Source organism: Podarcis bocagei, assembly GCF_964188305.1.
Source record: "Podarcis bocagei genome assembly, chromosome: 14".
NCBI classification, from domain to species: Eukaryota; Metazoa; Chordata; class Lepidosauria; order Squamata; family Lacertidae; genus Podarcis; species Podarcis bocagei.
The window spans coordinates 30,154,294-30,178,593 of record NC_138139.1 but is presented as its reverse complement, the minus strand read 5'-3'; the positions used below and the strand labels follow the sequence as shown (position 1 = coordinate 30,178,593).

Below are 24,300 nucleotides of genomic sequence, written 5' to 3'. Positions count from 1 at the left end.
ATATAGTTAGGCTCTTATTCAGTTGCTGCTGAATCCCCGTTCAATCACATTTTGTTTGCTCACTAAGGAGTTTTGTTGGGTAAGAGAAAGAGATTTGTTGAATAAATACAGCCTGATAAAAGGCATGTTTACTTTGAAACCCACTAAAATCAATGAAACCTGCGTGCAGGTAAATGTCCACAGGAGCACAGCCTTAATTGGTCTAGCCTCAGTGTATTCCAGTTACTGTAGTAACTTACACACTTCAGGAATGGAGAGTCTTGCACTGTGGCTGTCAAATAGATAGAGAGCGATACAGATATATGGACATTTGTGGATTTTGACTTATTTCACATTATTTCCTTCCTTTCCTCTTTTCCTCTAAGGAGCTCAGGCCAAGTTTGAGACTCCTCATACCACCAGAGGTGGGCAACCTCTGCTCCTTCATATGATACTGGACTCCAGCTCCCTGAACAGGAATTTAATCCTGGATCAATACCAGATAGATAATCTATAACTAGAGGCCCCTGTCTTGTCTTTGGTCTGAAGCATTGATCAGACACTGATCACAAGGGAACACCAGAGGCCCCATGATCATCCATCCAGAGGAGCTGGGTGCCCTGATACAGAACATAATTTATTGGTTAATAACAAACTAGGATATAGCAGTAAAGATACTATATAGATATGAACTGTCGAAAAGACTGTGAAAGGCAATAAGATTGGGAGATGGAAAATCAGGAGTACTCAGCTCTTGAAACCATTTGGAGAAAGTTATTTGCTGTTGGGAACTGTCCTTGGTCCTGCAAGTTCTATTGCTGTCCCTGCCTTTGCTTCCTTGTTTTACAACAAAGATGGGAGGTGTATAATCTGATCACCTGGTGTCTTTTTATTTTCTTCAGAATAGTTGCTACTTTGACTGAAATTGCACTGGTGAACATATGCTATTTGTACCTGTCCCACGTCGTCTCCCTCTGGCAAAAGGTGTGGGGCAACAGGTGCTTGTATTTACCCTCCTCTCCAGTGGGGCATATGCAAGCATATGGAATATTCTTACAATTCAGGAAAGGGCAGGGGGAGAGAATTAAAAGCTCTCCCCTCAGTGCTGTTTCCCTGCTTAAATTAGCAGCCCACTTCAGGTTCTTTGAAGAAAAAGAGCTAGGAAGTGCCCTGTTGGATCGGACCAAAGGAGACTCATTTGGTCCAGCATCTGATTTCCCACAGTGACCAATCAGGTGTCCCAATGAGTGTCTGACAACAGGCAAAACACAAGGTGATTGTCTTCCATATTTTCTTATGTCCTTTCAAAGGCATCTGAGTTCTGGTCCATCGCCACACCTATAGTGTGCAATGTTTTACTGTGGTTTTATAATTTTCTAGAAACTGCCCAGAGTGGTTGGGGCAACCCAGTCAGATGGGTGGCATATAAATAATATTTTTAAAATTAAATTATTGTTGTGGAAGTGAATTCCATCATTTAACTACGTGCCGTGTAAAAAATTCTTCCTTTTGTCTGACCTGAATCTTCCAGTGTTCAGCTTCACTGTATGTCCCTAGGATCTAGTATTTTGAAAAAAGCCAAAGGGCAGTTGTCCCCTTTCTCCACACCATGTATAATTATCTATCACTCCTCTGCTGCCTTTCTTCTTTTCTAAGCTAAGAAGCCCCCAATGCTCAGCACCACCTTCTGCCGTGCCAAGAACATGCAGCCCCTTGGGGATGGACACCTGCCGCCAGCGTGGAGGTAAAAGAGGAAGGTTGGGGAACTGGCTGTCAGGGCTGCCCTTCTGAGGGAGGAGGGCTATAGGGTCACCAGAATTCCAAGGTCCCGCCCGCGGGTTGCCACCCCGCACTCTGCATTGTAGACAGGCGCTGCAGCTGGGGGCAAGGGCAGCTTCCCCACCTCCGCTCGTTTGGAGGCCGCTGGCCTGACTGGGGGGGGGGGGGCAGACCTCGGGCCGGCGGGGAGGGATCGCCTTCTTGCGGCAGGCAAAGGGGTTCGCTCTCCCTTGCCCCACCCGATGGAAAGAGGGAAGGGTCGCCCTCATTCCTCGGTGCCGGCTGGGGGTACATCACCGGAGCCCAGCAGCAGGAGCAAAAGCTGGATCAAACCCGGGCGCGTGGGGGAGGAGGCTCCGCTAACAGAGATAAGCGCCTGTTGGGCTGCAGGACAGCGGCCGGGATCGCCTCGGGTCCTGGAAGGAGCGTGTATATCTATCTCCCCCTCCAGGAGAGTAGAAGGAAGATGCAATTCCGCCCCGCCCCTCCCAGCCCGTTCGACGCGGGGAGTGGAAAGAGCCCCGCCCCTTCTGTGACTCCGCCCACGCCCTGCTTATCCTAAGCACGCATGGGTAGGTGGGCGGGGACGGCCTCTGGGGGCGGGGCCACGGGAACCCCCGCCCCAGCGCCTCGTGGGGCACGTGCGTTCTGAGGAGCCAATCCGCGCGCGGCCGGCTCTCCCCTTAAGAGGTGCGCGCAGGAGGCCGCTGCGGCATCTGCGGAGTTGGGAACCAGTTGCTATGGGGACGCCGGCGGCCGGGCCTGTCGCCATGGAGACGCCGGCGGCGCCCGGCAGCGAGAGGCGGGGGAGGCAGCGGCGGGGCCACGCGGTGCTTGCCGTGATCGGCGAGGTCGGCACCGAGCAAGAGCGGGAAACGCTGCGCCGGAGCCTCGAGCGCGGTAAGGACGGGCGGAGGGAGGGAGGGAGAGAGAGGGGGAGGCCTGCCGGAAGCCGCCGCCGCCGCCTGCGCGTTCAGCACCCTGGAGAGGGCTTGCTGTGTCGCCGCCGTCGGGAACACCTGAGGGGCGCGTGACCGGTTGGATCTCGCCCTGGCGCGGCGCTCCCTGGACCGGAATTCCCAAGAGCGGCGGCATCCCCATCCCTGGAGAGTCTGTGGCGGGGAGGGGGCGGGACACTGGCCGCCAAGAGGAGGAAGGGAAAGCGGGTCGCCAGGCCCAGCCGCCGCCGCAGGACCTGCCTAGGAAGCTCGCTGAGCGGGGCGGCTTCTTCTGGCCCGGACCCTTCTCCTTGCCCGCTGCCACCTGGGCAGGAGCTCCCGAGGCGCCGTTCCCTGGAAGATCCACCTGGCGGTCAGTCTTGCCATTTTGATCTTGCCGGTTCGGGAGTGACTGAAGACAAATTTGCTCTGTCATCTATGGGAGAGCCCGGGAACTGTCATCGTTTTCGTCTGTTAGTCCTTTATTCTTAAACTGCTGCAGTGCCCAGAAGTACAGGACTCCAGCTGAAGGCTGACCAAAGCAGAATTTAGCGATCCCATAGCTTCTCATGATCCAGACACTATGTTTCCGTTGTAGCCTAGAATTGTATTAGCCTTTTTAGTAGCAGCATCACATTGCTGGCTCATTTTTAGCTCATGGTGTGCTAAGAAACCTGGCTCTACTGTCAAGCCAGGTGCTTTCCATCCTGTACTTGTGTGTCTTGATTTTCCTACCTAAATGCATAATGTTGCATTTATCTGTGTTGAAATTAAACTTGTTACTTTGGTTCAGTTCTTCATCATGCTAGACTCACCTTGAATTTTGTTGGTTTGGTGTTATCTACTGATTTGATGAACATTTTCTCTACTCTTTTGTGTCCAAGTCTCTTATACAAAGTTGTTGAGCCATTAGCTACACATCTGCCTAACAGTGTCTTTCATGTGGGGGTGGGGAACCTTCATAGGCAGCATTCTGGGAACTGTTTGTCAAAGGTGGGCAGGACTAGAAGCAAAATAAGCAACAGATGTGACTCTTCTTAGTACAATAGACTACAGCCCTGCCACAATCAAGCCAATGATTTCCCCACACACCCTTCTCCATCCACAGAGACAGTTCAAGGACACATTTCAGCCAGGCAAAAGCCCTATAGGAGGAACTGGATCCAGAGCCCTTGAGGGTTTTGGCTTGGGGAAAGTCTAAAGAGTTGGATAAGGAGTTCTGGAAGTCTCTATTCTGCCCCTGAATCCAAGAGTCCCCAAGCTTAGTCTATCACACATTTTAGCAGCTTGTCAACAAGAATATTGTGGAGGAGCTTGTTGAAAGCCTTGCTGAAAACAAGCTATACTACATCTCGTAACTTCCCCCTGTTCTATCAAGTTAGCTGTAAAAAGGGGGAGGTAGATGAAGTTCATCTGGTATGACTTTTTCTTAAGAAAACTGACTTGTAGTTGTATTTCTATCTGGCACAATGCTGCTGCTTGAACTGGTGGAGTATAAAGCTAGGAGTAAACAAATACAAAGCATATACTGTAATCATTCCTGCAAAGGGCATAAGGAATGAGACAGTAAGTGCACTCCCAATAAGGCTTTATAGCTGGGGTGGAACCCTTAATGCCCTCTATCCTCAGGAACTCCAGCCTGGCAGGGGGGAAAGGCATGCAACCCCACTGACCATGTATCCAGGTAAGTGAGGAAGGTTCCCCTTCTCTGCAGCCTGGAGGGTGTGGCTGGTGCTTGCCCAGCTGCTGCCAGCAAAATGTCCCATATTGGCCCTCCCCCAAGAATGCAAATCAGTGTCATGGGATTGACACTGCAGTGCTATTCAAGGACCTCCTAGTTGCAGCTCTGATTTTCAGCAACTTATGGGAAACCCACATCTTTCTTGCTGCACATAAGGGGATTAGATGGAGGCAAGCTTGGAAAGAGGCAGGTAGTGGCTGCTTCTGCTGCTGCGGCTGCTGTGGTGTGTAGTTGGTGCTGCAGTGCAGCTTTCTTTCCTGCTAGTTCCTGGACTTTCTCTCTGCAGTGAGTGTGAAGCAGGGGCAGCATGAAAGTGCCTCCTTGGTGAGCAGGAAGTAGGTGAGGGCTCTTTTCTTACCTGGCATTCTCCAGAAATGGAGTAAAGGCAGCCCTCTTGTCTCTCCTTAGGGTGATATTTGTAGCACCTTGTCAATGTGGATGGGTCATTTCAAGGGAATGAAAGAAGAATTGCCACTGTGGTTGACTCCTCCTTTGGAAATATGGAAATCACCTCCTTTTCTTTTATTTTCCTCCCCTGTGGTTGGCTGAATCTTTTTAAAGCAGTCTTACACTGCAGGGTTTGTGGAGAGGGGCTGTCTTTGTAAGTCTGGAAGGGCATTGCTTTATTCTTATTTAATTTCAAAAATGCATATCTCTTGTTTTTAAATTTAAATAATTTCTAAAGCAACGCACAATGCTGGTAAAACAGAGCACAATGTACTGTAAATGGAATATCACATTATTATTAATTTTTAACTCAGAAGATCAGTGGAAATAAAATAAGTTGGACAGCATAACAAGGAAAATAAAACAGGCTGTACACAATTCAGCAAATAAAATTAAAATGTTGCTCATGAAAAGCTCCTACAAATGAAACAGTCTTTATCTGGCACTGAAAACTTAGCAAACATGTGGAGCAGCTGTATATGGAGGGCATTGCAGTGATGGGACATAATCTCTCCAGCTACCACCTGCCTTGCTTCTGCAGGCAAAGGAAGGTTTGCATAGGAGTAGGTGGTCTTCCAGATACCAAGGTTCTAAGGCATAAATGATTTTAAGGGTTAAGACTAGCAGTTTACCTAGGGAAATAGGAAATCTGGAGCTACTTTTGAACATAATTGTGTGTTCCTCATTACTAGTACCAACAATAACCTAAACTGCAGCATTTTACATTTCTGCATTGTCTTCAAATATAATCTAAAGATAGATGGGCATAGTATGGGCAATAGTGGCAAGGGGTCACAGCTAGTGAACCTGACTAGTCTGATGATGCAGATGTCCCAGGATATCCAAACTATTAGAAGGATTTAACAGCACTCCAAAATTCTGGGCTTGATCCTTAAGTGGTGTATAATCTCATTCAGAACAGGCCAAAACTGTCTTCCTAGTCACATTTTATTTGTTTATTAATTTATTGCATTTATAACTCTCCATTTCCTCCATGGAATTTGAGGTGGTGTACATCGTACCCCTCCTTCTTCATTTAACTCCCACAACAGCCTTGTGAGGTAGGTTAGGTTGAGAAGCAGTGATGGCCCCTGGTTACCCAGTGAGCATCATGGCCAATTAGGGATTTGAACCCTGGTCTCCCAGGTCCTAGTCTGACACTCTAACTTCTATACCATTCTGGCTTAGATGAAATTCCTCTCCACAGCAGTTCTGCCTTGCCTGGACTCACATAGTATATAAGCCCCCATCCAATCCATTACTGACCTCTGACACCTATTCAGAACTATTTGCTCCTCTTGTTCAACTGAAACCAGAGCTCTTCCTGCTGGGACTAATGGCTGTACAACTAGAAAAAGAATATGGAATACAATATATGATCACAGCAGTAAGATTTTAATAAGCACAACAAAGACAGAAGAACTTACTATTACCTACTATGAAAGAATGGTTATTGAAATTAATGGATTTGGCTGAGATTGCAAAGTTGACATGTTAGAGAAAAATCATTGTTGACATTTTGAAGACTGAAAAAAGTTGGTTTATGTAAAGTAGAAGAGTTGGATGTTATTATGGAGTAAGTTTTTGCACAAGCTTTTAAAACTAATAGATGGAGAATTGGAAATCTTTTCTTTTTTCCTTCTTTTTCTGTAACTTATTTATTTTAGCTTTTATGTTTAAAAATGCTGGAAATTTAATGCTGAATTCTTTATATTGTTTATTCCTTGTTTGTTTTTCAAGCTTTAATAAAAATAGCTTTTTAAAAAAAGAACTTTTAGCTCCTCTCCTAAATTCAAGGAAGACTGGAAGGTCCTTGAGGGACGTTTTCCTGATTCCCACTATTTCACTTCATTCATTCCAGCAGCACCATGATAAACTGAATGTTAGGGAACATAATGAGGAAATTGGTTTTGTATGGAGTATAGATTACAATGTATGCAACTGAAATTAGTACATATTGTTTGGTCTTAAATTGTTCTGTCATTATCAAATTGAACATACATGCTTCTTGTGTGTATGTCTTGTACATTTTAAATAACCTTAGAAAGGACAGCCAGAGAGCCTGACTTGGGTGGTCCCAGTTTCATTCTTTATTGTCCCAGTTCCTTTAGTCTTTACTGAAATTGGAATATTCTGTGTACAATTTTGACCAGAACCTGAGGCTAGATAGCCCAGGGTAGAAGAGATGCATTTCATTCAGGGTGCCCCATTGCACTGAAAGGTATTCTCCCCACCCCCGGTCTATTCAAGCAAATTAAGCCCAATAGTGTTAGGAAAAAAATAATACTTTAGCTCCAGGTCAGTCCCCTGGTACTCCAGGGAGCTTGTGGTCATAAATCTTCAGTAACCCACTGTAATTTACTTGCCAATAACTTCAAATTGGGTTCTGCTTTGAATACTGTAAAAATATGGGCTGCTGCCTTGGCTGCATCTGGTAGCACTTGCTTGGATGAGTTTCAGTTGTTGCAGCCAGAAGGTGAAGACAGGATGCATGGAGAGACAAAGTTTCCCACTTCTGTGCTCTGTTGGAAGCTGCTGCCAAATAAACCTTCCTTGGACCATCACCATGAGCTAAATATAAATCAGCAATCCAATGCAGTAACTAAAAAAGCCAATATAGTTCTAGACTGCATTAACTAAGTATAAAATGTCCACAGCACAAAACTAATGATGGCACCCTATTCTGCTTTGGTCAGACCTCATCTAGACCTACCTGTGTCCAGCTGTGGTGGGCACAGCAGCTGAAGGAGTGCCCAACTGGAGTGTGCCCAGAAATGGGCAACAAAGATGGTGAGGCCCCTGGGAACCACATCCTATGAGGAAGGAGGTTGGGTATGTGTAGCCAGGAGAAGAGACAACTAAGAGGTGAGATGAGACAAAACCATGTTCATATACTTAAAGAGTGTCACATAGATAATGGAGCAATTTATTTCTCCAGAGAATAGGACCTGAACTAATAGGTTAAAATTGTAGGAAACGGGATTTCTACTAACCGTTAGAAAGAGCTTTCAATGGTGGAAGAGACTGCCTTGGAAGGTGGGGGGGCTCTCCTTGATTATAGGTTTTTTAGTGCAAATTGTATGGTCACCCATCATAAATGCTTTAGCAGTAGACTGACAAGTGAGGCTGAGCTGAGGTACCTTCCAGTTCTTTGTGTGTCCAGCCTTACTCATTGATACAGGTGCTTGAATTGGTGGTAAGGACCTGGCTCCAAATATTCCTAAATGGTGCTGATGATGTGGACTTATTTAATCTCACTTCCAGTCTGCTTTTAGGACTAAAACTGCTTTGGTCAGCAAGGCAACATCGATGAAGCTGATCAGCATTGATGAAGCTGGTCAATGCAGTGTACATCACTGCAGTGTAGTATAAATCTGTGCTAAATGAAATAGGACATACACAAGCCCATTCTTCAGCTTTCCATGGTGCCAGGTGACTGAGGCAAACAGTCCCTCTGAAGGAATATTCGCTGGACAGTGTGGAAGAAACTCACCTCATGGACCTGAAGGTGACTCCCACATCACGATGGGGAAGCCACATGGATTACCTGGAGAGGCTAAACTGCTGTTTGGAAGGACAGACTGAGCACCCTGCTGGGATAGGAAGGTGATTAGCCCTCATAGATTACATGGATTAAAGAGCAAACTCTGAGGCTATCAGGATGCTCAGGGGCTTTGGGAAAGTGATTAGGCAGTAGAAGCTTGGACTAGAGTTGGACTCTCATGCAAGGAGCAAAGCATCCAATGCACAGAAAAGGACTCTTGTTCCTACTGGGTGGTCGAACCCACTTCCTCACCCAAGGTACAAGCCAGGCCTGTGTTCCTCTGAATCACAATGTACAGCTTTGGTCTCTTCCAGGAGAGCACATGAACTCATTCCTCTCTCCCTTTGTCTCAACAGGTCTTCGCTCATGGGACATTGACCTCTCTTCCTGTGACCTTAATCAGCAACTGAGACTGTTTGTTACGCGTCATCTTGCACATTTTTCATCAGAGGTCAAAGGTCAGTGCCCATCTTGTTTATCTTAATTTTTGAGATTTGTATTTGTGCCCAGACCTACTGTCAGCTTTGAGGGAGGCTTCTGGGGTGATGTGCTGTCTCCTGGTGGCTTCAGAAATAGGAGCAGAGCTCTGCCTGCTGCCAGCCTTACTCTTTCCTACAGTGCACTGGGATGCTAGTGGCATCTGACCCAGCCCCAAGGGAGAGTCTATGGGGCACAATGGGCTCCTCCAAGTTGGGTGGGGGGAGTCCAAGTTGGGGGCTAGGAAGCAGCCTCAGGCTGCAGTCGCAGCACCATGGACAGCTCCAAATGGGCAGCTTGGAGATGCTGCACTCCACTGGCGTTTTATGTTTGTATTGGGTCCTCAGACTTTTTAAACAGGGGGCCAGTTCACTGTCCCTCAGACACTGTTGGGGGCCAGACTACAGTTTGAAAAAAATATGAACAAATTTCTATGCACACTGCACGTATTTTATTTGTAGTGCACAAAAAACAGGAAAAACAATACAATATTTAAAATGAAGAACAATTTTAATCAACATAAACAAGCCAGGCCTAAGCTGGGGGGGGGGATAAGGTGGGGTAGGGGGATCCCATCTCGAAGTGTCTGCATTTGCATATAATATTTTGGGGTGGGGCCACCGAAGGCTACGAAAATGTGCTGTTACACACAAACACCCATTTCAATACACACACCTTTGAAGGGGAAAGGGTGAGATATTGCTGTGGGGGCAGGAGGGAGGGAAAGAGATGCCTGCGATCCCACCACAAGGCTGTGGCAGTCGAGGGCTGGCGGTGGAGACCACGCAGCTTGTCAGCAGGGGGCCTGAGCAGCATTGGGGAAGGGGGGTGTTCGCTCCACACCACCTCTCGCCTGGCAGCACCCCCTAAACATCCAGCTCACCCCCTCCCCTTTCCCGACCGTTAGGAGGGAAGTAGTTGTGGGAGGGGAGAACCCTCCTTGCCTTTCCTCCCCCACCCCCAAAAAACAAAACACCTGCCCATTCAAGTGAGGGGGGTTGAGAAGGCGACCCCCCCCCATTTCTCCTCACAGGAAGTAGGCTCTGCTGCCACTGCATGGTCCAGCCCCGCTGTGCCCCCCCTACCATTCGCAGGAGGAGGGCAACCCAACTGAGGAGGAGTGGGAGGGCTGAGGCAGGCGGCAGTGGCGCACCACATGAATGAAGAGCCAGCCTCCAAGGGCGCCTCATAAACACCCTCCTTTCCCCCCTCCCCCGCTTCCTCCTCTCTTTTGGGTTCTGCAATGGCTGTGTGGGTTGGATTTAGGACCCTGGCGGGCCGGATCTGGCCCATGGATTGTAGTTCGAGGACCCCTGGTCTTGGGCCAAATCTCCCCATTCCTTCAGTCTCTCCCCTAGATCCTCAAGAGTGGAGACTCCCTGAAGCCAATCCTCTGGCCTGGATCCCACCTATCACCCTGTTACCTTGAGAGTGGTTGGGGTAACCGAATCCAGATGAGTAGCAAATAAATAAATTATTTTTATTATTATTATCATCATCCTCTCCCGCTTTCTGTATCGCCCGTGCTTGAGAGTGGGGTAGGGGTGGGGTGTCAAGGGTTCCTTGTGGGACTCAGGCTCCGGAAGTGCTATCTTTGTGGGGTTGTCTGCGACGGGGGTGGGGGGTCAGATACAGACTAAGGCTCATTGTTGGGAATTGAAGTTTAGCCCCTTCTCTGTTTGTATTCCTGCTATGCCTGGTGCAGCAGGATTTTCCACTTCTGCTTCAAGATTCCTGGTAACTGCTTGGGTTCAGGGTCATGGTAGGCATCCTGAGGAGACGGAAGCAGGGTGGTGGCAGCTGGAGCTCTGCTTCTTCTGAGCCAACATCTCCTACAACCAGGGCTCAGTTCTGGCCCCTCTCAGGTGGGCCCATTGCCATTATAAGAGAACAAGGGGAGGTGTTCCTGGTGAATTCCGGGACCGCTTTTTCTAGAAAAATAGCACTGCCTACAACTATTCTTCTCTTTTTATTTTTTTAAATAAAGCTGAAGCTGCTGCCCTGGTCAATGCTCTCCCTGCCCCAAGATGCAGCCTGAAATTGGGCATCCTTCAGGATGGTGCCAAAGGGACCTTGGCCTTGTAGGAATGAAGAGAGAAGGGCGGAAAGATCAAGCTAGATATCATCAGCATAACACCACAGAGGTAGCCTAGAAGGAACAAAGGGAGGGGGCTGAGAACAGAGAACTATCAGGTCTCCAAACGGAAGGAGAAACCTGAGAAGAGGTAGCCATGGAAAAGAGACTTCAAAACCACAGGAGTTAATTCATGGAAGGATGTTACTACATCTCAAAGAGCAAACTGAACTAAGAAAGAAAGAGATGTCAACGAAGAGTGTTGCACTTCCATCTTTAAGGTGCCACAACACTCTTTGTTGACATCTCATTTATTTTTCTAAGCTTTGGTGACTGACATCCACTTCCTTACGTGCAACCATGGTCAGTGCTGACGAAAAATTGGGGAAGCAGCTTGTTTAAAGCAAGGCGGGACAACCCTGAAGAATGCGAGAAGTCAGAGATGCAGGAAAAGATGTAAACAGGCCTGTCTCCTGATGCTTTCCCTTCATGGAAGGATAGCAAGAGAGTCAGGAGTTTGTGTGCAGCTCATTACGCATGGTATCCTGGCCTTTGGTTCATGGCTAGATCTACACAGAGCTCAATCTTGCTTCTAACAGGTTCTGGGCTGCAAGATCCCTGGAGATTTCAGCTCACGCGTCATCACCTCTTTGACATTTCAAAGTCTCCATGCAAGTCAATGGAACGGGAGGCTTCTGTAGGATGAGTTTTATGGGTAGGAGAGGATATATTAACTGCAATTTATCCCTTCTGGCTCCCACGTGTGTAGGTTGAACAGAGTTTTAAAATCCCATAATTGGCAGCAAAAATTTAAAGCATAAGAATTAGGCTGTAGAATCATAGAATTGTAGAGTTGGAAGGAATCCCAAAGGTCATCTAGTCCAACCCCCTGCAATGCAGGAATCTCAGCTAAAGCATCCATGACAGATGGTCATCCAACCTCTGCTTAAAAAGCTCCATAGAAGGAGAGTCTACTTTAATGCCTGCTTTTAAAGTCCACTGTAAAGCCTACTTTTGAGCAAGTTCAGCTATGAAATAACCTGGTCTTCTATTTCTTACCCCACTTAACAAAGAATCAAGAAACAACTTGTAAAGTAAGTTTAAAACAAGATTTACTTACTTTATAACCTTCTGCTGGTTCACAGTAAAGGCAGCAGTAAAAACTATGCAGGTAAAACATGTATTCATATCTACAGTATAACCAACTTCAGCCATGTGCCCAAAGCTTTGTCTGTATCCAACGCTTGTCAAAGAAAGAAAGGGAGGGAGGAAGAAGCAGGAAATGCTACATGCGCCTTCTACAGCAGAGGAGGGGGGAATGCCTACCAATTGTATTTCTATGGTCTGAGCCTGTCAACAACACATCTCGGTAGTGTTAGCCCCTTCTCATGCTAACTAGCAAGAATATGTATTTCTAAAGTTGAATTTCTAAGAATATGTATTTCTAATGTCCCACATCTTCTACATGCAGCTGAGTGCTTGGCTAGGCCACAATGGAGAGCTGAGTGCATGACAGATTTGCTGCAACCTGACAAATGTGAGAATCCAAATCTGCCTCAGCCCTGCTGGTGACCTGAAATATTAAGAGCATTGAAGGTCTGCCATGCACTACTCTGTCCTGCCACAGTCTTCCAGTCAGCAATAGGGGTATAACAGTGAGCTGATCCTTGTTTAATGCTTCCCAGCTCAATCTGCAATGTAAGCATAAAATGATGGATATCATGGCAAAAGTGTAAGCTGCACTCTCAGCTTCCACCCAACCTGCAACAGGGGCCTAACAGCTGTGGACAAGTATTAGACCCCTATTTTTGGAAACCGTAGGATTCAGTGTGAGCTGCGCTGCCACTCCCTGCTAGCCACAACCCCTGCCAAGGAGTTAATGAACAGTATTTGCTTTGGAGTTTGTATTAGCAGGGATAATTTAAAAATGTTTCACACTAAATAAGAAATGAATTTGCAATAAAGGAAAGAGTTTCTGCTCTAACATTTTTTTGGAGGGTGGATGGACACACTGCTGCCCAAATCTATCTATATTAAAATATTGGACTTCTCCATTAATTTATATAGGTCACTCTTACTTTCATCCCTTGAGCAATTTAGCCTATCAACACAATGGCCATCTCTGTCCTTTCTGTATCTGGGTGTCTCTCTTTTGCTGGAAAAAGTGGAGTGAAATGGATCAAGAGAGACTGGAGGAGGAGACAGCAGCACAGAGGCCAAGCTGCCCACCTCCTACTCTCCTTATGCCTTATTTGCCAACTGACCACAAGTTCCGTGGATATGAAGCAATCTGAAATCTGAATTTAATCTGTGAAAATCTGAATTTAAGATTGGAAAACTGATAATCTGAAATAATGATACCCACCCATCCCTAGTGGATGGTGCTGTTTTGCCTTCAGGCAGATCTGTACTCACCCCTGATCTTTGCAAAGAGAGGGAAGGAGGATGACACACCTATACAATATTTATTGTTGTTTCTTATGAAAGTGTCACTCTTCCATATAGAACCTCCCTGGATTGTGTAGTCATTGCAGCTCAGTACATGCACTTCCAAGTCAGTTATAGACACCTGTCAACTCCTGTAGGTGAGGCATGGAATTTTCCCTATTACTCTCTTCCATGAAGAGGCTGGAATTCCATTATATGCAAAGCCCTTCTAAGACACAAATGTATTTCCCAAGCTGAAAATCACACCTCTACCCTCACAGGCACCAAGCTGGTCATCTGTCAGGAATCAGCTGGATATCCTGTTCTGTAGGCATCTTAATTTCCTGGAGTTTTGCTGCATTCGCTGGAATGCATTACAGTATACTGATGGAAATGATGTCCCAGTCTCCCTGTTCAGCTTTCTCAGTGCTGGACAGAGAAGCAGAACTCAAGTGTGTTTGCCACTGCTAGAGATATTCTGGGACAATATCTGATCTTCCACATTTTGAGTAAGATGAACAGGCCAGCCTCTACACAAAAGACGAATAAGACCCCAGAAATGGCAACATTAAGAATTAGTGTTTTTTAATGGTGATTTCTTAATGGTGGTGCTACATGTAAATTAATTAATCAATAAGAACAGCAACAGTTTAACTGCTTTCCTGTTCTTGTTAACCTTAGCAGAACTAGTCCACTAAATGCATCCCTTGCCTGGACTAGGTTAGACATCTCCCTGGACACCTTAATTTAGACCAGATTTGAGCTGGGCTTGACAGGCAGAAGCTATAGCAGGAGTGGCCAAGCACATACTAGGCCTGGCCAGTCGAAAGGCTTCCTGTTGCCAATTGCTCTGAATGTGGCAACACCTCCTCTTCCTTCCAGGCCAGCAAATCCTTCCAACAGCCATGAACAGCACTCCGAGGCCAGAGTGGCTTACTGGCCTCGGAAGTGGAACTTCTTGCTTCAAGCCCCCAAACTCCTCCCATCTCTCTTGTCTTTTTATTTACAACCAGCCTGGCAGAGCTTAGCAGACCCTCCGGGCAGCAACTGGGGTTCAGAGGACCTGTAATTCATTTCAGTTCTCTTAATCATATGTGATCTGTACGTTCATTTCCAGGCCCAAGATGACAGCCAAGCATGGTTTAATGATGGGAGGATGCCTCCTGTTGTGGTTCCCTTTGGGCACCAGATGGTGACATTGGATGTATGCTAAAGCACATCCAAATGGGGGCTCAGCTCAGACATGCCAAATCCTGCTCCCCCCAAAAAAATAATTCTCTCTGCAGTTGGGCATCATTTTCTTGTGTGGAAACAGCTCCCCACATTTCCCAGGGAATCTGGCTCCTTTTCCATTTTCACAGCAGCCCGTTTCGCTGACTTGGGAGGAAGCCTCATTGGAGACGACTTGACTGCACTGTTGATGCATCCTCTAGAACAGCACTTGCGGGCTCCCCTTCCCCAGGTCTTGCAGGAGGGAAGTGGAGTGGCTCCTTTTGCATCCACAACCTGAGCGAGCTCCTTTCCTGCGGAAGAGCCGTGCAACGCCCCCCACTTCCAGCCCTCTCTTGCCCCTTTCCTGCTCAGTCGTGTGCTTGGGCAGTTCGGAGGCCTTGGGCCTTGCCGCGGCTCACGAGGGGTTAAGGCTGCCGGGGCGGGGGGGAGCAGCTCCGCCCCCTCCCCCCCCCCACTTCGCCGCCGCCGCTTTGCACTGACAGCAGCTGCCTGGCGCAGCCCAGGCCCAGCCGGCATCGTCGCGGAGGGCAGCCGAGGGCGGAGGGACGCGTCGCCACCTCACCGGGTACGTGCATGGGGTGGGGGGAGCGGGGATGGGACCGGCCACGGCCGGCCAGCCGGCCAGAGGGGTGGGATCCTGGGAGGGCGAGGGTGGCCAGAGCCCTCCGCGCATCGCACGGGCCGAGAGGAGGCCCGCCGGGGGACGGAAGGGGGGCTGCACCCCGCATGCCCGACCTCCGGAAGGGAGCGGAGTGGGGAGAGGAGGGAGGGGGCGCAGCAGCATCCTCGTCCGCAGGTGCTGCCCACCCCCCCGGGCTTCATTGCTTCCCCCCGCGGGGACGTGCCCCGAGGGGTATCCCTGCCCGGGGGGGGGGACTGGTCTTGGGCAGATGGGCCAGCTAGCCCTCCTGGGACTGGAAGGCGGAGGCGCTGGTGCTTTTGCTCCGGAGGGGGCAGCTCGCAGGCTGGCTAGCTAGCCTGCCCATCAAGGCCTCCGGGAAAGGGTCCGGCCAGCGCCCCCTTTCGCCTTTGCCGGGGAGGGGGGACGCGGTGGCGGAGGCTCTTGAGCGCGCACGCGAGGCGCGCACACTGCGGCAAATTTTGCAGCTGGCGCCCGCCTGCTCCAAGTGCCGCGTGGGGTGGGGGTGGGGGGCGCAGGGAGTCAGCTTGGCGGCCTCCGGCCTGCCGGACCCCTTGGGAGCACGCCTCCTCCGGGACCAGCCCCCGCCTTCTCAGACACCGATGCTTCCAGAAGCGGTGCGGGAGGGGGGATGTTCTCCAAGAGCTCTTGAACGCTGCCGGAGATGGATTGGAAAGAAGCACTGCGCCCCCCCCCCCCGCACATGCTTTCTCCTGGCCTGCTTGCCCAGCCCCGTCGTTCCCCGCGTTGTTGCTCAGATGTCTCAGCTTAGTCCCGTGGAGTTCGCCCTCTTCTTCCAACATGGGTGCCCCACCCTCTGGTGCCAGTGAGGATGCCAGCAGCACGGTGCTGCTGGGGCTGAGGCCGGACTGAGTGCCAAGCATCATCTTGTCTGCCAGTCAGGTCAAGCTCTCTCTCTCTCTCTCTCTCTCTCTCTCTCTCTCTGACCCACCCCAGTCCCACTTCCTCTTGGAAGCCCCTTCCTAGTCAAGGGTCCTAAGCACTTTAGAGGAGCCCTGAAGCTGCAAGATCAGGCCTAAGGGGGCTCAGCTGGTTCTGTGCTCTGTTCTCACAGTGGCCAAGCAAATGCCCCAAGGGGCAGCTCAAAAGCAGGACAAGAGCACAGTGCTCCTCCACATTTTCTCAGCATCCTGACCCTGGACAGAGAACACAGCCATTTGTGCTTGCACTAATTGGTAACCTTATCCCCCTCCATGAAGTTGTCCACTCCTCTTTTCAAGTTTTCCCCATTTGTGGCCACCATCACTGCCTCTCCTAGGAGTGAATTTCAGGGTTTACCTCTGTGCTGCTGTGTGAAAGAGTCCTTCCTTTTGTCTGGCCTGGACCATCCTGGCTGAGCCAAAGAAAGGAGGCCCCAGAAGCCTCCTGCTGATGGAAGGCTTTTCTTCCTGCATGTGGACAATCCGTGAAAGTCACTATCTGAAGCTACTGGAACATCTGTCTAAGAACAAATCAGTGGGACTTAAAGGTGCTTAGCTTTGGCTGGATTGTGCCCTAAGCAAGGCATTATCTTTATTGGATCAGCTGGCTGGTATGGAGGAGATACAGGCTTTTGAGCCATACAACCCTCTTTATCAGGCAGAATGGAAAGGAAGCCAAATCTTGGGGTGGGGAAGCTGCTTCCTCATGCAGAAGCTTCCAGTGGCATCCTGTGGCCATCCATTGCAAACGCTTCAACACTAGAGAATAATATCAATTTGATTGCCAGAGGTTGCAGGGCATTACAGGGAGCCAGGAGGCCTGGTTGCAACCCTATGCTTGGCTACTCAGAAGTAAGCCACATTGAGTTATCTGGAACTTACTTCCAGGTAAGTGTGTGTAGGACTGAATTCTTAATCTTCCTTCAGTCATAAAGGCCAAGGTGCAGTGCAATTACCTCTGAGGGTAAGGACTGGGTTAGTTATGCAGAAGGATACAGCCAGAGTTTGCATCCAGAATCGCTTCCCTGCTTCTCCAGCTCTGAAAGGTGAAGGGTAGTGGTGCCTCAGTCATTAGATCACCTCCTTTGTCTGCAAAAGGTCCCAGGCTTAGTCCTTGATGACATCTCCAGGTAGACCTGGGAATGTCTCCTGACATCCTGGAGTCTCATTGCTGCCAGTCAGTGTATAAAAAACTGAGTTTGATGGACCCCATTGGTCTGGTTCTGTATAAGGCAACTGCTTCCACTGCGGTTCCAAAGTAGCCAGAGTAGACCCAGTGTAGGAGGCCAACCCGCTATGCAAATTTTTGAGTGGATTTTGCACCCCAGATGCAAATAATTTTGCATTCCCAAAGGCACGCCTCATGGAGTTCTGGAGGACAAACTCATTTCCTGTATTTGATCATTTTAAGGCTGCTTTCTTCATGGTATGTTTTAAAACTTTGTATTATTTCCCCAAGCTACAGAGTAATTCCCAATAAAACAAGTAAATAAGAATCCATAAAAAACACAGTCCATTAAAAGAACAACAAATCACTAAGCAACATTTAATAGCAGCAATCGGGCCTCTCCTCCAAATGCCCTCCAAGAAGATGTACCCTCTTAAAATGCTCTTAGCTACCTTGAAAGACTGCGCGGAAAGGAAAGAAAGGGAGACTTTCCCTAAGTATATGATAAAGTACTAGAACTGGGTTTTGTTCCTAAAGCCAAAAAATAGTTTTGTATTTTGCAGCCAACTGAGGAAAATTTAAATTTTAAAACTTTAAATGGAGTTACAAGTACATAAGAAAAAACATACAACAATACAATACAATACAAAAAAACAACAACACTGCAAAACACTAACATACAACTAACAAAACAAAACAAAAACCATTTAAAACACAGTCCAATTTCAATATCTTATCTTTCTTTCACTAATTTCCACGACCTCCTCACACCTCCCTTTTTGTATTCCACTTCTATTAATTGTTTCAGCAATTCCTTTCCATCTTCCTGTTTTCTATTCTATAATTGTCTTAACACATTCTAACCTTATTTTTCCCTTTAATGCTCTATTAATCTATTTATACTTAATTCCTTATAACATTTCTACTAAAGCCATATAACTTCATTCCAACATTTTTCTAACATTCATTAATTTTACAGTATTTCTGTAAATAGTCTTTAAACTTTTTCCAGTCTTCTTCCACCGACTCTTCTCCCTGGTCTCAGATTCTGCCAGTTATTTCCGCCAATTCCATGTAGTCCATCAACTTCATCTGCCATTCTTCCCTGGTGGGTAAATCTTGTGTCTTCCGAAAAACTTCTCTGTATCTAATTTTGCCATACCATGCTTAATTTTATATCTCTTTAGCACCTCTCTCTCTCTCTCTCTCTCTCCCACTCTCCCACCACACACACTGCTTACCCTTTTCTTAAACTAAAAAGACTTAGAGGGCTGACATTCTTAAACATGACTACCTTAGGTTTATTCATTCCAATTCACCCCCTAAACTATGTCACCTTTCTGTATAGGGGAGTTGTGCCAACCCCTTCCCTCCTTTGTTTGGGGGGCCATTTCTGCACCTTTTCCAGCTTTACAATGGCCTTTTTGAGGTACAGAAACCAGAACAGTACACAATATTCCAAGTGTGGTTGCACCAAGTCATTACAATATAGGGAAATCCCCCCACCCACCCACTTTTCTAAAGATCCCTCAAAAGGAATTCACCATATGCAATTGGCCCACTGATCTCACCTGAGCAAAGCTGCTTGTGGACATCGCCAGGACCTGGACATCTGTGTCCAAGGCTGGATCCAGGAGCATTCCAAGCTGCAAACCTGAGCTTTCAAGGGGGATGCAGCTTCAGCCAAGGCAGACTGAATCCCCTTTCCCTGAGCTGCCATTCTGTGACTAGGAAAACATCTGTCTTGTTGGGATTAAGCATCATTTTGTTAGCCCTTTTCTGATCCAATGCTAACTGCAAATGCTAATGTAGGAGTTGGGGGGGGGGAGAATAGATTTAGATGGGAAGGAAATATAGAGTTGGGTGTCCTCCACATATCAATAGCATCAAATCCCCAAAACTTGCATGATTTCTCTGAGCAGTTTTATTAATGAACAAGTTAAAAAAATCTAGTCTAGGTGCAGCCCCTCCTTTAGGATGGGAATTGTTCAAATGCAAGGAGATGAGTCAGATGAGGACAGCAGGAGTTGAGTGGCTCCATCTACAAAAACATTACCTGAAGGCTCACTAGGTTACCCACCTTGCGTCTGCGCTCCCTCTTTTGCGTGGGTGCCACCCATCCGCCTTGCAAAGCTGGCATCACTGCTCCCACCACAGTCAGAGATTCCTAGGCATTTGGGGGTGGGTGTCTCCTGTTTTTCTAGTTCTCTTTGACCCATCAGCTACTGACAGGTCATCCTACAGGTAGGTCTAGTTGCTGTGAAGTACTGCAAAGGCAGGCCACCACCAGCAGAATCAGAAAGGGAGTGGACATCTTCCTGGAAAAAGAGTGGGGGCTCATCAGTTGAGCCCCACAGGTTTCTGGGCAGTGCCAAGAAGCGAATAGACAATGGCAAAACTGCCCCCCTCTAGGGCCAAACTCTCTTTTTTCCCCCACATGGTCAGCCACAGAGCCAAATCCCAGCAGCCATCAGAATGGTATGCAGGAATCCAGAACAGATGATGGCTTTGTGCTTTGTCTAGCCCTGCTGGAGCCATTGGCCTGGCACACATTGTCAGCCACAAGGAGAGGAGTTCCTGCCCACTCACAGGGCCAAGGGTTCTCTCGTTGCCCAGCTTCTAGTCTGCCCCCTCTCCAAAGGGCAAGAGTGGAACCCTCCCCCATTTGCATGGGTGTTTGAAGGCAGAAGTAGAGGTGGGGCTGGGGTTTTCTTGCAATAAATTTAACTATGGGCAGGGAGGATGCAAAGAACTCCCAGCCACAGTATGCATGGCTTAGTCCAGAGCTCTAGCGCCATCTAACTTCTTGATCTGGTGCACCATGTCTCAAGGGCCAGGCAGGGTATTGAGGAGCTGTCAGATTTCCAGTTCCCTTAGATTTCTTTAGATCAGTTGATCAAACTCTTCTGTGTAGAGCATGTTATAGTAGATGAATAGACTGCTGTAATATGGAGACTTCAAATGAAACAAAATGCATGTGGAGGAGAGCATAAAAAAGCATAGAAGAAGCCTGGGCTTTCCCTGACCCATAGGTTTGGACCCTGTTTTATGGGTATGAACCCCTTAAATTTCTGCTTGATTTAGGTGTTTGTCTTATTGGCTGTATTTTAGATTTTATATTGTATATAACGTGCACTATTTAGAGATTTTTGAAATATTAAGTAGTTTAGAATTACTTTTTTAAAAATATAAATAAATAAGTCACCACTACTACATACCAGATGCCTTTAGCTCTGATTTGCTTCTGGGCTCAATTTAAAATGCTAATCTGGACCTTTCCATCCCTAAATGGTTTGAATGTTGGTTTTATTTGATGGACCATCTGCATATGAAGCTGCCTGGGCCCCAGAAGCCTTCCTTGCAGGCTCGTGGCCAGATACAGCAGGTTAACAGGCATTAGAGATGAGGCCTTTTTAGGAGTGGCTCTGGATCTTTGGAATTCTTGCTCAAAAGAGGTCTGCATGGCCACATCTTTGTTCATTTTAAAATGAGACTTTAAAACTTACTTGTTTCAGATTGCATTCTGTTAGAAGTGTGGTGAGGTGGGTTTTACCCTGCTGCTGTTTTTAGTTTTTGTAACTGGATTCTTTCCTTTATATTTTAAAAACTGTTTTATGGTTTAAAGATCTTTTGCAAGCTGCCTGGAAGAGCTTTGGCCTGAAAGGTGTTGCAGGGGAGCTTTACATAGACAGCCTTGAAACCAGGTTGTGAGGCATTTACAGCTTCTTCTGCCCACTGGGGCACTGGAGAACCTAGTTTGGTCCACATTTGTAAGCAGGCCAACTCATTTGCATTTGTCAGATGGGATGCTTGGCCTGCAAGAGGAGAGTACAAGAGGAAAGGAGAGATGGGCTGCAGGCTGCAGGTACCAGGAGATGGTGGAAGCAGCCAGGAGTTCTGCAGAGGCTTCTGGAATCTGCTGGGGAGGGGAGATGGGGGGTGGGTGGGAAGGCCAGCAAACAAGAGGCTGCCATCTCCTGGACACCTGTCCTTGACCCAGTGGCTTCTCCACGCCCCTGCCTGGCCTGCCTCCTTCCCCTGCCCACTTCTTGCAATATCAGCTGTGAGCAGAGGAAATCCTCTGATGCAAGCAGAATACTAAGCAGCCAAGCTTTGTTTTCCTGGGAGAGATTACTGACATGAATTGCTGCAGCAGCAGCCAGCAGCTGGGCAGGCCCACAGAGGGTTGGAGGCAGGCAGGGTGCTCTCTGGTGGCCAGCTTTGTCCTTTAAGGCTTAGTCTGAAGCTGGTGCAGCAGGCACAGAGGCCAAGGCCAACCAGAAACGCTCCCTGCTGGGCTTCAGTGGGAGAGGACCAGTAGCAGTGTGGTGAGCATCCTCCTCTGCGGTGCCTGCAATCCATGAAATGCTGCAGGTTCAGTGGCAAGACACCCACACCCCTCCCACCACTTTCTGGGTCCCTTGGGATTGGGAACAGAAGAAAGTTAAGTGGGGGGAACCATTGCTCAGCAAATGTATACAGTATTGACAAGAGATTTTGCATCCTCTCTGCAAGGCAAGTGAGGGGGCATTCCCAAGAGACCTTGAAAGGAAAGAGGAAGGGGATGCAGCAGAGGGAGAGAGGGAGATGGTTTCCTAAGCAGAGGCCTTTGGGGAGAAGTGGTCCTCAGCTTTGGCCTGGCTCAACCTCCTTGTTTAGTGGCTTGGAGGAACGTTTGTTTGTATATCCATTCACTTCTTTCTTAATAAGTTCCTGGGTTGCTAGTCACACAGTGCTGGGCAGAGCAGCCTCATGCTTCCAATGAGCATGACTCATTTTTTCCAGAGCTTGACCCTAGAGAATGAAAGGTGTGCTTGATTTTTGTCATAAAATCATTTTATGAACACCCTCCCTCCTTTAAAGCATTTCCAGAACACCCTCCCTCCTTTCAAAATCCTCTGTCCATCTTCATCTATAGAGAAATACGGAGAGCTGGAAGGGCCAGGGAGGGGAGGGGAATTGAGCAGCTCATGGCTTCAGCTCAGTCCTTGGAGCCCAGAGCAGCTGCTGTACGATGGATGCCAAGCAGGAACAGCTGCTGTAGTGCAAAATCCTGGGCGGGCGCGCGCGCGCGCACACACACACACACACACACACACACACACTGTGTGTCTGTCTTTTTTTTTTTAATGGATGCATTTTAAATTGGCCACAGAGCTCAACCCATGGAGTGTTTTACAACTCAGCAGCAGGAGTCCAGGCTCCCAGTGAAAGTATCGGGTTGGGCAGCTCATCTCTTTTGCAAGGATCACTGCAGGCTCATGAGGAACCCTCGCCACACACACACACACACACACACACACACACTCTGCTCATTTCCCAAACTCACAACTGCCTGCACAATTCTGAGAAGCGGGGAGGGGCTGCCTGAAGCTAGAGCATTTGCAAGATCCATGCTATGGGCATGTTTATGTCTTGCTCATTGAACATCCAAACACATCTGCATATCCAGCAGTGCTGGAAGAAGCTTCCTCATCAGCACACATCTCAAATTTGCAGGACTCCAGAGCAGCCTTTCAGCCCTAAAGCAAATCACTTTCCGTCCCACTGAAAGCTGAAGTCAGCCCCCCAAATGGTTAGCATAAACTGTGCAGAGCTATACTGCCTGTGCCAAAATGTATTGGTCTAGTTTGGTTTTCATTTGTTGTTTGAAGCCACTCACCAAGGAATCTTCCTGCAGCTTCCCTGGGGTGGGAGTTCAAAAGTAGCTGGTCTGGGCTACTGTACTGGAGGTCACTTCCCCCAGGAAGAGGGCAGGGAAAGCTGAAGCCAGCTTGGAAACTGCCAGCCCTTCCAGCTTCTCCTGGATAGCCACAATGGCCTGGTTCTGAAGGCAGTTGTTTTGCCCTTGGGCACTGACTACGAGCACTTGTTTTGAACATAGCCTTTTCTACTGTCTCCCTAGGTCAGAGGACCCTCCACCACCAGAGCGAGGACCTGGACACAGTCATCCTAGTAAACCCTGATGAACAAAGCACTGTGTCAGAGGTAAAGCTCTGGGGTTCCTGCCTACCTGGGGTCAATGTAACCAATGGAATTACACCTCTAAGAGTTGCTACAGTGGCATGGTGCAAAAGTTGCCCGCTTCTTGACTTTGGGGGCAAACCAGCTGCAAATCCCTTGTGAAACCATCCTCCTGCCCCGTCAGGATAAATATTTATGAAGGGGAGTAGATAAAGGCCTTAAAACAAAGACCCTCCTGCAAAGCCCTGTGCTCAGGACTGCACCCAGTTCCCCCCCCCCCACTTCTAGGGACCTGGCTGCCTTTCTGCTTTTCCTCTCTGCCTGCAGCTAAATTTGACTGCACAGATTATCCTGACCAGGTGTGGGGAGTATTTAGGTTCCCTGCCACCCCTCCTGTGACCTTGCCTGGGGCAGGGCTGGGATATTATGGGGCTGTGTCTAGAGCCCAGACTCAAGCATGTTTAGGCAACATGCAAAGAGGACTGCCTTTCCAAGCTCATTCATCAGACATGGCCGTTTGCATTATCCGAGTGAGGGCAGCATTTCTGCAAGTCCAAAACTCAGGAGCTGAAACTGTCTCTCCTGCTGCAAACAGGTTCGTTCCTTGATATGTGACCCTTCTGCCTACAAGCTGCTGGTGCTCTCTGGACAGAGCACAGACCAAGAAGGAGATTTGATCCTGCAGGCTGGGACCTTCACCTACCAGAAATTTGCTGAGATCCTTGCAGATCCAGAGGTAAATTGGGTGGGTGGGGAATCTGGGATTTGTATGTGTAGGAATCTGGCTGAGATAGGTGGCTTTGGAGGCCATCCTCAGGCTGTTGACTTGGGGTACTGAGTTTGGGACCACCTTAAATGAGGATTGCTGCTACTACTGTTGTACACGTTACAAATCTTCCCAGGCATTCAGGATGTGTTACCAGAACTTTCTTCACCATGCATCCCAAC

The 24,300-nt window shown here is 48.2% G+C and overlaps 1 protein-coding gene and 1 long non-coding RNA gene across 3 annotated transcripts in view; one reads left to right on the top strand and one right to left on the bottom strand.

The window, feature by feature from the left end:
• Nucleotides 1–2,525: 2,525 nt before the first annotated feature.
• Nucleotides 2,526–24,300, top strand: part of MAP1A (microtubule associated protein 1A) — a 34,796-nt gene continuing 13,021 nt past the window's right edge. The window contains exons 1-4 of one of the 2 annotated variants that reach the window (XM_081170803.1): nucleotides 2,526–2,658; nucleotides 8,785–8,886; nucleotides 23,294–23,376; nucleotides 23,948–24,088. In XM_081170803.1, coding sequence (XP_081026929.1) covers nucleotides 2,529–2,658; nucleotides 8,785–8,886; nucleotides 23,294–23,376; nucleotides 23,948–24,088 — 456 coding nt within the window. In that variant the 5' untranslated portion in view covers nucleotides 2,526–2,528. Of the gene's footprint in view, nucleotides 2,659–8,784; nucleotides 8,887–15,079; nucleotides 15,205–23,293; nucleotides 23,377–23,947; nucleotides 24,089–24,300 lie in introns of those variants that run through there. The other variant, XM_081170804.1, reaches the window with a different exon arrangement.
• On the bottom strand, nucleotides 2,702–8,792 carry LOC308573723. The gene is made up of 3 exons (XR_014002158.1): nucleotides 8,681–8,792; nucleotides 7,598–7,697; nucleotides 2,702–6,232 (listed from the first exon to the last, which is right to left on the bottom strand). It is a non-coding gene; the product is annotated as an uncharacterized lncRNA (long non-coding RNA).